This window comes from Meles meles, chromosome X (genome assembly GCF_922984935.1).
Source record: "Meles meles chromosome X, mMelMel3.1 paternal haplotype, whole genome shotgun sequence".
Classification (NCBI taxonomy): Eukaryota; Metazoa; Chordata; class Mammalia; order Carnivora; family Mustelidae; genus Meles; species Meles meles.
The window spans coordinates 43,903,917-43,917,125 of record NC_060087.1 but is presented as its reverse complement, the minus strand read 5'-3'; the positions used below and the strand labels follow the sequence as shown (position 1 = coordinate 43,917,125).

The 13,209-nt window shown below is 43.8% G+C and overlaps 1 protein-coding gene across 5 annotated transcripts in view; it reads right to left on the bottom strand.

Moving 5' to 3' along the window:
• Positions 1-13,209, bottom strand: part of CLCN5 (chloride voltage-gated channel 5) — a 154,612-nt gene that overhangs the window by 10,326 nt on the left and 131,077 nt on the right. For 4 of the 5 annotated variants that reach the window (XM_045995030.1, XM_045995033.1, XM_045995032.1 and 1 more), the window contains 6 exons: positions 10,226-10,413; positions 7,119-7,241; positions 6,046-6,252; positions 3,121-3,201; positions 2,152-2,694; positions 122-308 (listed from right to left, as the gene is read on the bottom strand). In XM_045995030.1, the coding sequence (XP_045850986.1) occupies positions 122-308; positions 2,152-2,694; positions 3,121-3,201; positions 6,046-6,252; positions 7,119-7,241; positions 10,226-10,413 (1,329 nt within the window). The remainder of the gene's footprint in view (positions 1-121; positions 309-2,151; positions 2,695-3,120; positions 3,202-6,045; positions 6,253-7,118; positions 7,242-10,225; positions 10,414-13,209) is intronic. The other variant, XM_045995031.1, reaches the window with a different exon arrangement.

Sequence of the window (13,209 nt, the reverse complement as noted above, 5' to 3'; positions counted from 1 at the left end):
GCAAACCCAACAGGAAATGGTCATTAAAAAAAAATCTGCAGTGAACCGTGTTTCATATCATGCTTCTTTATTACATCACCTGGGTGGCAACTTCTTCAAGGTCAATGCAGACACTACTCACCTAAGCAGGCTGCAGCCCCAACCATCGCATAAAGGCCAGGGGTGATACAATCCGCTCCCTGACTACACCAGCTATTGAAGATGGCCCAGTCGTGGTGGTAATAAGCCAGCTGCTCCATTCCCACTCCTAAAAGTCGACCGGCTATAGCACCAACAGCCATGCTAGGGATAAACAGGCCAGAAGGGATCTGCAAAGAGAAAGCAACAGGTGCTTAGGGAGGAATGATGCACTCGCCTGGCATGTGGTAAGGGCTAGAGGACTGACCCTCTGCGAAGCAAACAGGCCAATGACAATTTAACTATGCACTATGCTAGCAAGTGGCCATAAAGACGTATGTAACACTACAGGAGCTAGAGGTTCTCTGGGACGTGCAGGCAAGTATGACTGCAAAGAAGCTTACCCTGATTTGGGGGTCCATCTGGCAAGAGCCTGAACTCTCCAGACCAACATAGAACTGGAGGGTAGACATTAAGCCTTTCCCAAAGAACAAGGAAAATAGATGGAATTTCTCACATATGCAGACATTTCCCCCCATTCTGAATTCTCAGCAACAAAAATTCCCCTCTATTGACCATCTACCACGTTCTATGCTAGATACTCAACTGACAGGATTCCCCCAGTTCTGAACAACCACCCCCGGGGAGACAGGCATCATGATTACCCAATCACAAAGAACTCAAGGTTCAGGGAGGTGAAGCAACTCACCCAAGGTCAAGTTACAGTAAATACCAGTGCCAGGGATGAAACACAATCAGTGTTCCTAACCACTCCCATGTACTGAATCTTTACCCACTAGTCACATTAAAAGGATTGTATACGAGGTCACATTTTATTTTGTAATAGTATAAAGAAAGATGAAATGATTACATTTTTTAATGCAGCAGTAACTGTGGTTGTGTGAGTATCCAAACAAAACAACCCCACCACCACTACCACCAAAAGACCCTCTCGGCTATCTCCCCCTCTATTTTCCTGACTCTTAGGATATCTACAGTGAATTCTCAATGTTCTGTGTGAAGGGAGAGAAATGATGACAAGGACAAAATGAAACAGCAGATTATTTTTAAACAGCCTGTGTTCAATTGTGAAATACATTTGAATCTGGGTGGGTTGGATGGTCTGAACATTATCACTTTAAATCAACGAATAAAGCCATGACAGGGAAAAATAAATCACTCAAGAAGCACTGTAAAACCTTCTGGAGTGTAGAGGATGACACATTATCAATTCAGAGACTATAATGCTGCCTAAACTGAGCTGCGACGTCTTCTTTCCCAGTTTGAACCTCCGTTTCCCTAGAGGAGAGAGAGAACTGACTTGGTAGTTGGGTGTCAGAGGAAAGACAAACAAATAACCTAGGGAGGAGAAAGAAAATACCTTAACAAATGTTCCTTTCTGACTTCTTTTGAAACATGGCAATGATAACAGGTACTGAAAATAAAAGATGCTGGCCTGATGTCTGCTTTTGACAGTTGCAATATTAACTTGGGATCACCTGTGAAGTTCCTGATCCTTGGGCATTGATAACAATGGTAAAGAATACATTTAGCGCCACTGGGCCGAACCATGGGACACTGCCACTTTAGTGGTCAAAATGGTTGAATAACGGCTACTTTGTTTGATTCAACTTGATACTTTGCTCTATGGGCAAACTCTAAAGCCACCCTATAAGGACCACAAATGTGGTGGTCAGATATTGCTTTAATACAATAGGCACGTGAACAAATACCTCACCATCCCTTTTCTAGGGGCAAAATCTGTTTTCCACCAGAAAGGAGAAAACATTTCTTCTTAAATCTCATCACTGAGGTCTGCATGTGGCCTAAAAGTCAGCTTGGATGATGTTAGGTAGAGGTACCACTGTCTAGGAAGTTGAGGACACGTTGGCGGGGGCCTTCTGAAGTGCGGGCATAATGCTGCATGAAGCCGGAAGTGCCACATGAGCTTTGAAGACTGTATGATGTCTTGGCTTTGCCCCCCAAACCCATAGCCACACATCTACCCACTGAGTAGCCAAAGAATCTCCTCACCTTCATGCCAAAGGTGAATATAGTGATGACAATTTTCAGTATGAGCGTCAAGGCCAGCTGCCACATGGCACTGTAGACTCCCACACCAGCCGGTCTGTCAGGCAGCTCACCCCCCTTGCTTGTGTTGAAACGGTTCTCATAATCACAGAGCTTGGAGGAGTCCAGAAGTCCACAGTCATTGAACAGCTCAGAAATGAGCTCACTCGTGCTCATGCGGGTGTATTCATTGGGGAAAGCCAGGATGGCAGTGATGGCTGTCACAACGAGTACCTCTACAACAGGATACTTCCCCAGCTGCGTGGTCTTACGCTTCCGACACCAGGCAATGTTGGTGCGGATAAACAAAGCTCCCCACAGACCACCAAATATGCCCAGCAGAATGAAGGGCACAAGCTCAAAGAGATGCCAGGGGGTGTGAAACTCCACATAAAATAGAACCAGGCGGCTGTTGCCAAAGGGATTGATGGAACGTAGAGTAAATGCTGCCACCAAGGCAGCAAAGAAGGAGCGCCACAGCGTTTTGAGGGGGAAATAGTAGCTGACCTAGAGGAAAGAGGGTGAGAAAGCAAACGTAAACCAGGACGCAGAAACAGTTTCAGGTATGGGGTGTCTGGATGGCTCAGTCAGTTGGTCATCTGCCTTCAGCTCAGGTCCCTGGATCAAGTCCCGCATCGGGCTCCCTGCTCAGCAGGGAGCCTGCTTCTCCCTCTGACCCTCCCCACTGTCATGCTCTCTGTCTCTCTGTCTCAAATAAATAATAAAATCTTTAAAAAAAACTGTTTCAGGTGAACAGTGCTGCAGGAAGGAGAGCTGAGGACAAGAGAACTACCCAGAGAGTTCTGGTCACACAGTAAATGGTAACACGTGAGCTGGGCAGAGCACCTCCGGTCTAAATGTCCCACAGACACTGGCCAGAATTCCTGACATGAAAGCAGCACACATATTCTACAGACAGATAAAAGTACTTACCTCTTCTAGGCTGAATAACACTCCGCCGATAGGTGCCCCAAAGGCTACAGATACGCCTGCTGCTGCTGCAGCCGACAAGACCTACAATCCAAAACTCAGAATTAGTCTTGGAATAATGATACCTTTCTACCAACGATCACATTTTTAAAAGGAAACGTTAGTGTTTAGTAAACATTAAAAAAAAAACTATACGTGCTCCATATCCAATGGATCAAAAATGAAGTTCAATTCATATTTACTTATTCGGAGAGCAAACGCTGCGGGCTACATCTCGAACACATGGGTCTAATGCTCGAACAGGTAGAGGGTCTTTACTCTGTAATGAATCCAGGCATGGACTTTATTCCGAATCATTCCCCTCACGCCTGGTCCTCTCGATTCATTAACTGATTTTGAGTCTATAGGCCTATTAACCACCTAAATGAAGTATTTTCAGTGACATATTTACATAGCACTTTCTTTATTAAGGAAGGCTTTTCTAAATAAGATTTTAGAGATGGCTGTAATGATATAAAACTGAAGTAACAACTGGCTCACAGCCATTCGGGAGCTAAAAATCTTCACACAATAGGCAGTTGGGGTTTCTTGTACTCAGTGCCCTCCTCCATCCCCAGCGACCAGTGGAAACAGAAATAGGGAGGAAACTAGAAGCAACGAGAAACAAGGGGATAGATTTTGAAGAAAGCCCTAAGTGTATTTCACTGAGGCCAGGAAAAGGGCTAGGTGGGAGAGGAAGAGGAAGGGGAAGAAGCTGTCAGAGGGAAATAAAAAAGGACAAGGAAGGGGAGGAGAAAGAGAGAAAGTGATACTTAGCTCTACCTCAGTACATAGGCACACTCATGTGCGTGGAAAATGTGTAACCAACACACCAGAATTAATGGAAGGATAAAGTCCTTTCACTGGATTCTGGTTGCTGTGGAGTGATAAGTGATTTGTGGTAGTAAGGAAACTTTTAGAAGAAAGTTTAATAAAAATTAAGGGTTTCTGCAGAAAAAAAACGGTTCTTGGCAAAATAAACAGGCAGCTTTCCCTGGGAGTGCAGGGAGGCGCAGGAAAATGAAGGGAAGGAAAGAGTGAGGTCTTTGGGGCTAGCCCAGCAGGACTTCAAAATTCGTGCCTATATACTGGCTTTCATCGGGAAAGGATGAGGACAGTCAAACAGGAGGATTTCAGTGACTTTTCAGGATGAATTATGAGGGAAAAAAAAGAATCATGATGGTTAGTTTGCTTTAAGTTTTTGCTGACAGAGTGGAGTCTGTCCATGCTCTTCCTTCTCAAATCTGTAATCTCCACCATCTGCCCACTTTGACAAGGCCCAGGGACACAAGAGGCCTGCTGCTGATGGTGAGAAGGACAGGAAAAAATAACTAGAAAGTCTAAATAAACAATAGGAAGTGAACTCAAGATGCAAGTATTCATGAGTCTAGTTAGAGAAATACATGACATCTATACAGAGAAACAGCCCAGAACTCCCCTCTCATTTTACAAGGAACTGTGAACAAAAATGCCAATTTTATGGCATGAAAGTAACCGGCCATCTATAATTTCAAAGTCACCCCGACCCATGCAAAACCAGCAAGAATCAATGCTCTCCTCCTGCCAGCTCAAATGGTTTTTCACCTCTTCAACTTCTGTTGTCCATTATTCCCATCTAACAACCTTACCAGTTTCACACTGCCGTTATGCCCCGCTACCATCTGACGGTAGCTAAACAATCGACTCAGATTTCCCTCTCCCTTTCCTGTTAGTCTTCCTCTCCTGCCAGGAACTCTCCCCCTTGAACTATCTAAATGTATTCCATATTTGAAATTTCAACATCTCTGAGTTTCCTTCTGGGCCTTATGGTTTGTTTTGCTTCGTTTTGTTTTCCGAATAAATCACTAGGTTGCAATTTTGTGAAAAATCCATTCTAATAAAATGACGTTGGCCTTGACCCATTTCATATGTGATTTCTGTGTAATTCAAAGAAAACAGAGCAAGAACCATTATTTCCTTAAATCCTTAATTATAGCAGGATAAAAGTAACCAATGATGTGGAACATTTCTAAAATCTGTTCTTCCTCCACAAAACGATATACATTAAGAACTGCATGAACATGAGAACAGCTATGGAGACGCTGTGACAGGACTAATTTAGCCGGATGGAGGCAGAAGGCAGAGAGAGATCCTATACACGGAGAAACTCATTTAGCGTGGCATTAGGTAGAAATAAAAGATGGAAAAGCTGGTATCTGAAACATATGTGGGGCTTATATTCTTTCACAGGGGAAAAAAATGACTTCTTTTAAAAAATCTCTTATTTTTGTAACTTATTCTGTAATAAAACAGCACAACTTGTGTAGAGTTATATGTACTAAAAGTTCTTAAAGTCCTTACTTCTCCCTCACTACCACCTCACTTTCCGGCTCACCACGAGCGGGGAAATGTCACCACCGGTGGACATTTTCAACAGTTTGGAGTAAAACTACTTTTCCAGACATTTTCTTTCTAGGTGCACATATACATACTTTAAAAAAAAATTACTTGAATTATTTTATACACGTGTTATTCCAAAATTGGCTTCTGAAACTTAATGATCTTCTGTAGCCATCAATCCACATCAACATATATAAGGCTATCTTTATTAACGACTGCCTAGTATTCTACAGTATGGCCAGAATATCGTTTATTTGATCGGTCCCGTTGATGGACATTGTGACTGTTTGGTTTTACCACGATATTGACAAATGCTGCACCGACTAGCCCCACACACATACCTTGGTTCCCACACACACTTGGAGTGTCTATAGGATAAATTCCTAGAAGTGGAAAAACTGGGTCACAGGGTATTTGTACTGATATTGGTAGAGTCCCTAAATCCCCATCCCTAAGATCGAACCATTTACGCTCACCAAAAAAGAGACAATTCAGGCCATCTGTTATTACCTCTCTGCGCTTGGCTTCATTCTTCCTATATTTGTTGAAACAATGGCACAGGATGTTCCCACAGCAGCAAGCCACGTGCACTAGGGGGCCCTCTTTGCCCAGGCTCAAGCCAGATGACACGGCCAGCACCAGTGTGATGGTTTTGATAATCAGAGTCCACTTACCCAAATAGCCCCTAATAATAAAACCGCTCAAGATAGTTTTTATCTGCAGGTCAAACACAAAGAGATTAAATATAGACTAGGCAAGTAAACAAGGCTGGGAAGCAATAATCTGGTCCTCATTAGGAAACTGCACCTTTCAAACAAGTGACATATAAATGTTTGACCTACATGACCCCAATTTGGGAGGGAGCCTGGGAGCCCAAGAAAGCAAGAACTGGTCTTTAAGCTTTCAAGTTCCTTTTTGTTTCCCCCAGCCATGTGCTAGCTGGGCAAGAGAGTACTGCAAGCATGAGAGTGTGCGTATTTGGAGAAGGGGAGGCAGAGTGGGAGGGTGTTTTCCTTACTTACATCCTTACAGGCCAGTAGAGCCTTGATTCTCTGCCAAAGAAATCTGTAACTATGACTTGGTCAGGAAACAGAGAGGGGCAAGGTCATGTGGGTAACCTTAAATCTTAGTGGTTTCGGTCACTGTCAAGCAATCTAAGCCAAAAGTAGTCAGAAACAGGATTTCAGTCACCTCCCCCCGCCCTTCTAGCCCTAGTCATACTATAGGAAATATAGCAAAATAGTTTTATTTCTCCTGCTCGAACAAAGTTGACAATGCCAGTACTTTTTCAGGCCAGAAACTTGGGGTCTACCCTTGATCTCCTTGGGTAGGGAGCAGGGGTTGGCTTTCAAGAGGACTGATTCCCCAGGAACCCGCAAGGGGGCTAGGAACCCACCCCCTTTCATGTCCAGGTGGCCCAGGCTGGGAGACTTGAGGGAAGACCTAGAGAGACTCCAGATTTCCTCAGGGTCTGATCCTGTTTCTGATTAGAATTGCAGGATATGCTGGAATACCTATTAAAGACTCTTAACCAGGAAGGATTCACTACTGTTAACCGTTTATAAACTGTTTGAGAGACTCACCTCAGGAATTCCGGAGCCACAGGCATAAGGTGCAAACACTTTGACAAGAGACACAGCAAGGAAGGCAAATAGGAGAGCCCAGAGGACATACATGAAATAATTGACTATGTAGGCAAAGGCTCCCTAGAACAGGGAAAAAAAGAAAAAAGCTTGTTTTAGTCCAGGCTGCCTCAGTGAGGCACGGAGCACTGCTGACAAATAGGGTTTCAGGAGAGGTGGTCAGGCAGAAAAATAACATCGCTCAAAATGTTCCTTCCAAGAAGGGCAGCAAGGCAACCCCTGAAACACGGTCAGCCCACTTGGAACTGAAAATGTGAGGCTTTGCTCCCCCCCCAAGGAAACTGACACCAGTTGCTGAGGATCGACAAGAAGGAGGAACAAACAGAACCCTAAGCAAACTCAGGTTCAACATGAGACCTCTGGCAGGTTTGGGGGTCAAGTCGGTCTCATTTTATGTCAATTTTATTAAGAATCTTGACAGCTCTGTTATTGGCTACACATTTGAGGTGAAGACCAGCTCTACCTACCTTGGTGTCAGATTCTCACGGGAGGTTACAGTGTCGAAAATTCCTGAGCGGTTTCCTTAAAATACACAGTTAATTAAGTTCTGCAGAGAACCACCACATCTTTGAGAGAATTCTGCTATCACAGACTCAGCAACAAGTAGATGTGAGCAGAAAGTTTCAGGCTCTGACCATAAAACAAAACCACTGAGATGCCAGCTCTCCCAAAAAATAAAACAGCAACCCCTCTTTTTAAAATGGGTGAATATACTTTTGAGACTGTCCTCCTATGCTAATGAAGTCTGCCAGAAAATAAATCTAATATTGACCAGTAATAAGGAGTCACCAACATAAAGGGCTGACAAACAGTTGCATCCCCCCCCCAAAAAAAAGCTATTTTGAACATCCGGAGATCATGCTTACTGATAAAAAACTGTAGAAGTTGAAACTCACTCAAATTACATGAAACACAAAACTCACTGTACTTCTGACTTCTTAAAACATAAAACATTATTAAAATAATTCACTGACCTAGACAAGGAGAGCCGAACTGCTCAGGGTTATTTTTTTCCCCCTCCTAAGTTATAGCTTTGACACAAGTTTTCCATTATTTTAGTCCCTCAGAGGAATAGAAAATTGCTCTCCTGACCTTTCAAATGTAGCTAGGGAGGAAGAAGACTGGGGGGGGGGCAAAAAAAGAGGGAGGGGGAGTGAAAAGGCAAGCAGCCAGAAGTGGCTGGGGGCACAAACCTGGAGGCTAAGTTCTTGGCTGGAGAACTCTTAGAATCTAGAAGACTCTATCCAGGTAAGGATTTCATTCATTAAAAAAAGGATGGCCAGAGAAATATGTCACTTGAGCAAATCTCAAGCTCCCACTTGAAAGCTACAGTTGGACTATTTAAACACACACACACACACACACACACACACACACACACGGAATAGCACGGCAAAGCCTTGCCAGGATGAACAATAGTTCTAGACCTTGATTGTAGTGGTGATTACACAAATCTACACATGCAGTAAAACTGCAGAGAACCGTATACACACATACATATGTACACACATCTATGCACGTAAAATTGGTGAAATAAAATCTGTGGACCATATCCTTGTCTTTCTACTTATCCTTTATTCAGAGAAGATGTCACCACTGGGGGACACCTGGGTGAAGGATATGGGAGACCTCCCTTGTTTTGCAACTTTTTGTGAATCTATAATTACTTCAAAAATAAAAGAATAAAAAAAAGTCAAGGGAATCTCTCTCTCTCTCACACACACACACACACACACACACACACACACACACTCACACACACATTCACCCTAAACTCCAGTGCTTCTCAAAGTTTTCTACCCAAGTACTCCTAATCTACGAGAGAGGGTAGGGGGTAGATTACGCAGGAGCAGAGCTGAAAGAGACTGTTATCTTAATAAACATGGGAATTGTGCATCCCTTTGTAATTCAATATAATTTTAGAAAAAAATATTTTTAAAAAACCCTGATTTTCTGAGATGGCACACAGCATTTATCCTGCGGTTTCAGCCACCCACTGGCATCCAACCTTAGCCCAGTTTGAGAAGAACAGATCTAAACCCTCTCACACGTATGGTATGTATCCAACCCTTTTACTGAGCTCTTCCCCCAAGCCAATGTGTACAGTCATTTATGTACATAAACACTCTTATTTCTCACTTGATTATTTTCCCATTCTTCTTTTCCCTTGGCTGTGTGTGTGTATGCGTGGGTGCACGTGCACCTGCACAGCCACACACCCCATTTCAAATCATCTGTGGACCGAAGGAGGAATAAAAATGCATTTTAAATGTATAAATATATATCCTAGCCTAGTCTCAGTCACTTCGCCAACAGGGTAAATGAGGAGTGAGCTGAGATGGCACCTGTTTCAGTTGATAGAAGCCAGAAAGGAATTGGGAATTGAGAGCTGTTATGTTCTGTCTTGTGTGTTTTTGTTTTTAGTAGGAGTGACTTAACAAACAGCCCAAGTGGTAATAGAAAGGGAAGGAACTGAAAAACAATGTTACTTTTACATTGAAAAGTATCTGCTGGGAGACAAGAACAAATGAAAATATTGATTTAATCTCCAAAGAAGACTACGGGCAATTTTACTCCTGTGTTTCTGTTTTTTTCCTATGGAATGTATTCTAATTTTTTTTTAATGTTCTAATGCAATGCTCAGGGGAAAATTACTTTTGGAGTGTATACAACAGACACATTTTTAACCCACTGCTTTTGTTAGAAATTATAGCATCCCTGTTGGCTGGCTCTGACATCTTTAACGAAATTATTAGAGAAGGGCAGATTCAATCACACTGCGTACTAACAGCTAAGGAGAAACACGGGACTGTTTATGAGAAGCAAAAACGTTAAGTTACTATGTAAAGCATCAAAGGATTCCACGTGGCAGAAGTGAGGGAAATAGGGCCGCACTTACTCCACAGAGAAAGGAAGCTGGCGCGGGTTTCCCTTTCCATGAAGAGGAAAATAGGGGCGCATTCCACAAGTGCCATGAGTACAGTATAGGAAATTCAGTCAGCGTAAGAATACCGGTCAGCGGTTCAGGAATCTTCACAACACGTTACCTCATCCGTGCTGATGATAAGCTGGGACCAGCTGTTCCACTCTGGGCATTTGTCTCTGTCTTCGAAAGTGACGTGGTCGGAGTTCCAGCAACAGTGCTCATGGTTAAACCAGAATCCTTCTGTGCATATGCCTTCTTTCAAGTCTGTCATCCAATGAGCAGAAATGTCTATCAAGCCAGCTAAGGAACCTGATTTGAGGTGAGGGAAGGGGAGGTCAAAGTTATTAAGAGAATACGAGGGAAAAGGTGACAAAATAATGCACAAGCCATAAACCTTCCAGATCCCCCTGCAACCTCTTTCTGATGTTCTGTCGGCTTGATTTCCACCTATCACCTCCAAGAGATTTTGCCTGTCATTAAACACCTATTCAAGAGGGGGTGAAAAAGGGAAAAAATACCACAAAGCATTGTCTGCACTGAATACTGTGTCTGTAGAATTGCTACATAGGGATGGGGCACCTGGGTGGCTCAGTGGGTTAAAGCCTCTGCCTTCGGCTCAGGTCATGATCCCAGGGTCCTGGGATCGAGCCCCGCATCAGGCTCTCTGCTCCGCATGGAGCCTGCTTCCTCCTCTCTCTCTGCCTGCCTCTCTGCCTAGTTGTGATTTCTCTCTGTCAAATAAATAAAATATTTTAAAAAAAAAGAATTTCTACATAGGGAGAGCTTGGGGGAGGGCAAAGTGGTTGGGAGGGAGCAAGGCCTGAGTGGATTTGCCTTTTAGCTGACTTACGTGGCCAAGACTCTGCTTTGCCTCACAACTGATGGATCCTGAACCCCAAAGACAGTCAAGCTTATTAAAGATCATTTTTTTCTCACTATTTACGTAAGACTGAGAAAAATGTGAACTGCCTTCCTTGAAGACTCTTATATGATCTTTGTTTGAGGCTGGGGTAAGAGAGCTGATGAAGACCACGGAGAGGAGAGCTCAACCTTGTTAGCAATCCTGCTCCGTGGACAAGGGAACCTGAGCCAGGGCAGGAAGGCATTCGAGGCTGAGGGAAGCAAATCCAAGAAAGCACGGACCGCGACGCACGTGGCATGGTGACATGAAGCTGTAGACATGTCGAAGCCTCCTGAGCCTTGGACGTGACCATCCAGAAGTTTTCTTAGTGAAACAGGAGCAAACAATATTATGTGCAGAACAGCCACCAAAGGCAATTCTGAGAAAATGAATAGTGAATGGGGAATTATGTGCTCCGGGTAATAGACTGGTAGGGTTAAGATCATTACAGTACTTTTGATTCTGGCCTTCTCATCATTTCTATCGTCCAGATGAAGAAACTCTGGCATAAAGAAATGAAATGGTCTAGAATCGTGCTTTAGGGAAATAGCAAAGACATCATAAAATTCACAGCCCCTGAATTCCCAGACTGTTCCTACATTCAGACACACTGCTTCTTGTTGCTCTGCGATGCCTCAAAACAAAATGCCCTGTGTGTACGAGGGAAAAGAAAAACATTCACTGGCCACCTAGTGACAAGAAATACATTAAAAAGTTGAGGATATTACGCCTACATTCCAACAGGCTGGAGGCCATGCCGTGTGTATGTTTGGGTAGGTGCTAAAAATGTTAACAGAGGTTATTTACATACTTGAATAACCTAGTCAAATCTAACACCTTGTTTGACGCCTCTTGGCCATGCCCACCTTCTCCGCCTTCTCTTAACTGCACGGATTGCCCAGACTCAGAAAATTCACATGCGTTTAGAGTTTTGCTTGTTCTCCAGCTGTTTCACGTGAGCCAGTCCTTATTCTATCTAACACCAGTACCCTCAATCCTATCCTCCCTCTTCCTGATATTTCTCCTTTCCTAATGAGCCCCTTCTTCCTCGGTTACAAATTTTATCAAGTTTCCCTTCCTACAGAACAAAATGCTTTCCCCTGTCCTCATTGCCATCCCTAGCTTCTGGCCCTCCTCGCCTTCCAGTGGCCACCGAATAGCTCTGAAATCTCTACACTGGTTGCTTCGCCTTGAAATCTGACTCCTAGTATTTATGAGATAGTTTTCCAAGGTCACTGCTATCCTACTAACTGCTCAGTTATATAACCTTTTCTCAGTCCTCTTCCTTCCCTTCAGCCTCTTTGCAATACTTAGCATTACAGACCACTGGGTCTGACATCAGCCAACTCTAAACTGGCCAGATGGGGTAGCATTAACACCCTAGACCACGGTTGGCAAACTATGGCCCAGGGGTCAAATGTGCCTTCATGTTTGTGAATGAAGTTTTGCTTGGTCTCAGCCATGCTCATTTCTTTACCTATTGTCTATGGCTACTTTCATACTACAGGGACCATCCGGCCCTTTACCAAAAAACACTGCTGACGCCTTCCCTAGGTTATCTTTGAAAACCTAGTTATGGCTGAGCCTTTCTTCATGTGTAGCAATTGTCTTATGCTCCGTGGCTCGGAATCTTCCCTAGGCAACAGCAGCAACAGCGCTGTTAACAACTGTGGGCACTGTGCTGAGCACTATGCGTGCCACATCTTGTCTACCTACTACTCTGTCCTCACAGCAAATGTGGACTACAGGTACTCTTGCTAGCCCCGTTCTACAGATCACTAAACTAGAGCTGCCAACGGTTAAGAAACTTGCCAAAAGTCACAAAACTGGTAAGCGGCGGGGCTAGGATTCAAGTCCTGCAAAGTAGAGCCTGTGCTAACGGTCTTTTTATCCCATCTACCTCCAGGTTTCCCACCTAACTTCTCTTTTAGCTCAGTATTCCAGGTCTTCCATCTTTTAATACCATAAGGATACAATCCTTAGCATCTCTCCCAGGTATTCTTGGCTTTCTGCTTCCTCGGTGGGAGGGGAAGCCTGCATGGGAGCTTGCTTTAAAGCTGTACGGGCTTAGCAAGTGCACTATTCCTAGTTAAACTGTGCATTATTTGGGGTGGCTTGGGAGGCTGACGGAGATGACAGGAAAAGGAAGGGTCATCCCACTTGTCGGCCAGCATGAAAGAATGACATTATTAGTTTCTTGAGGG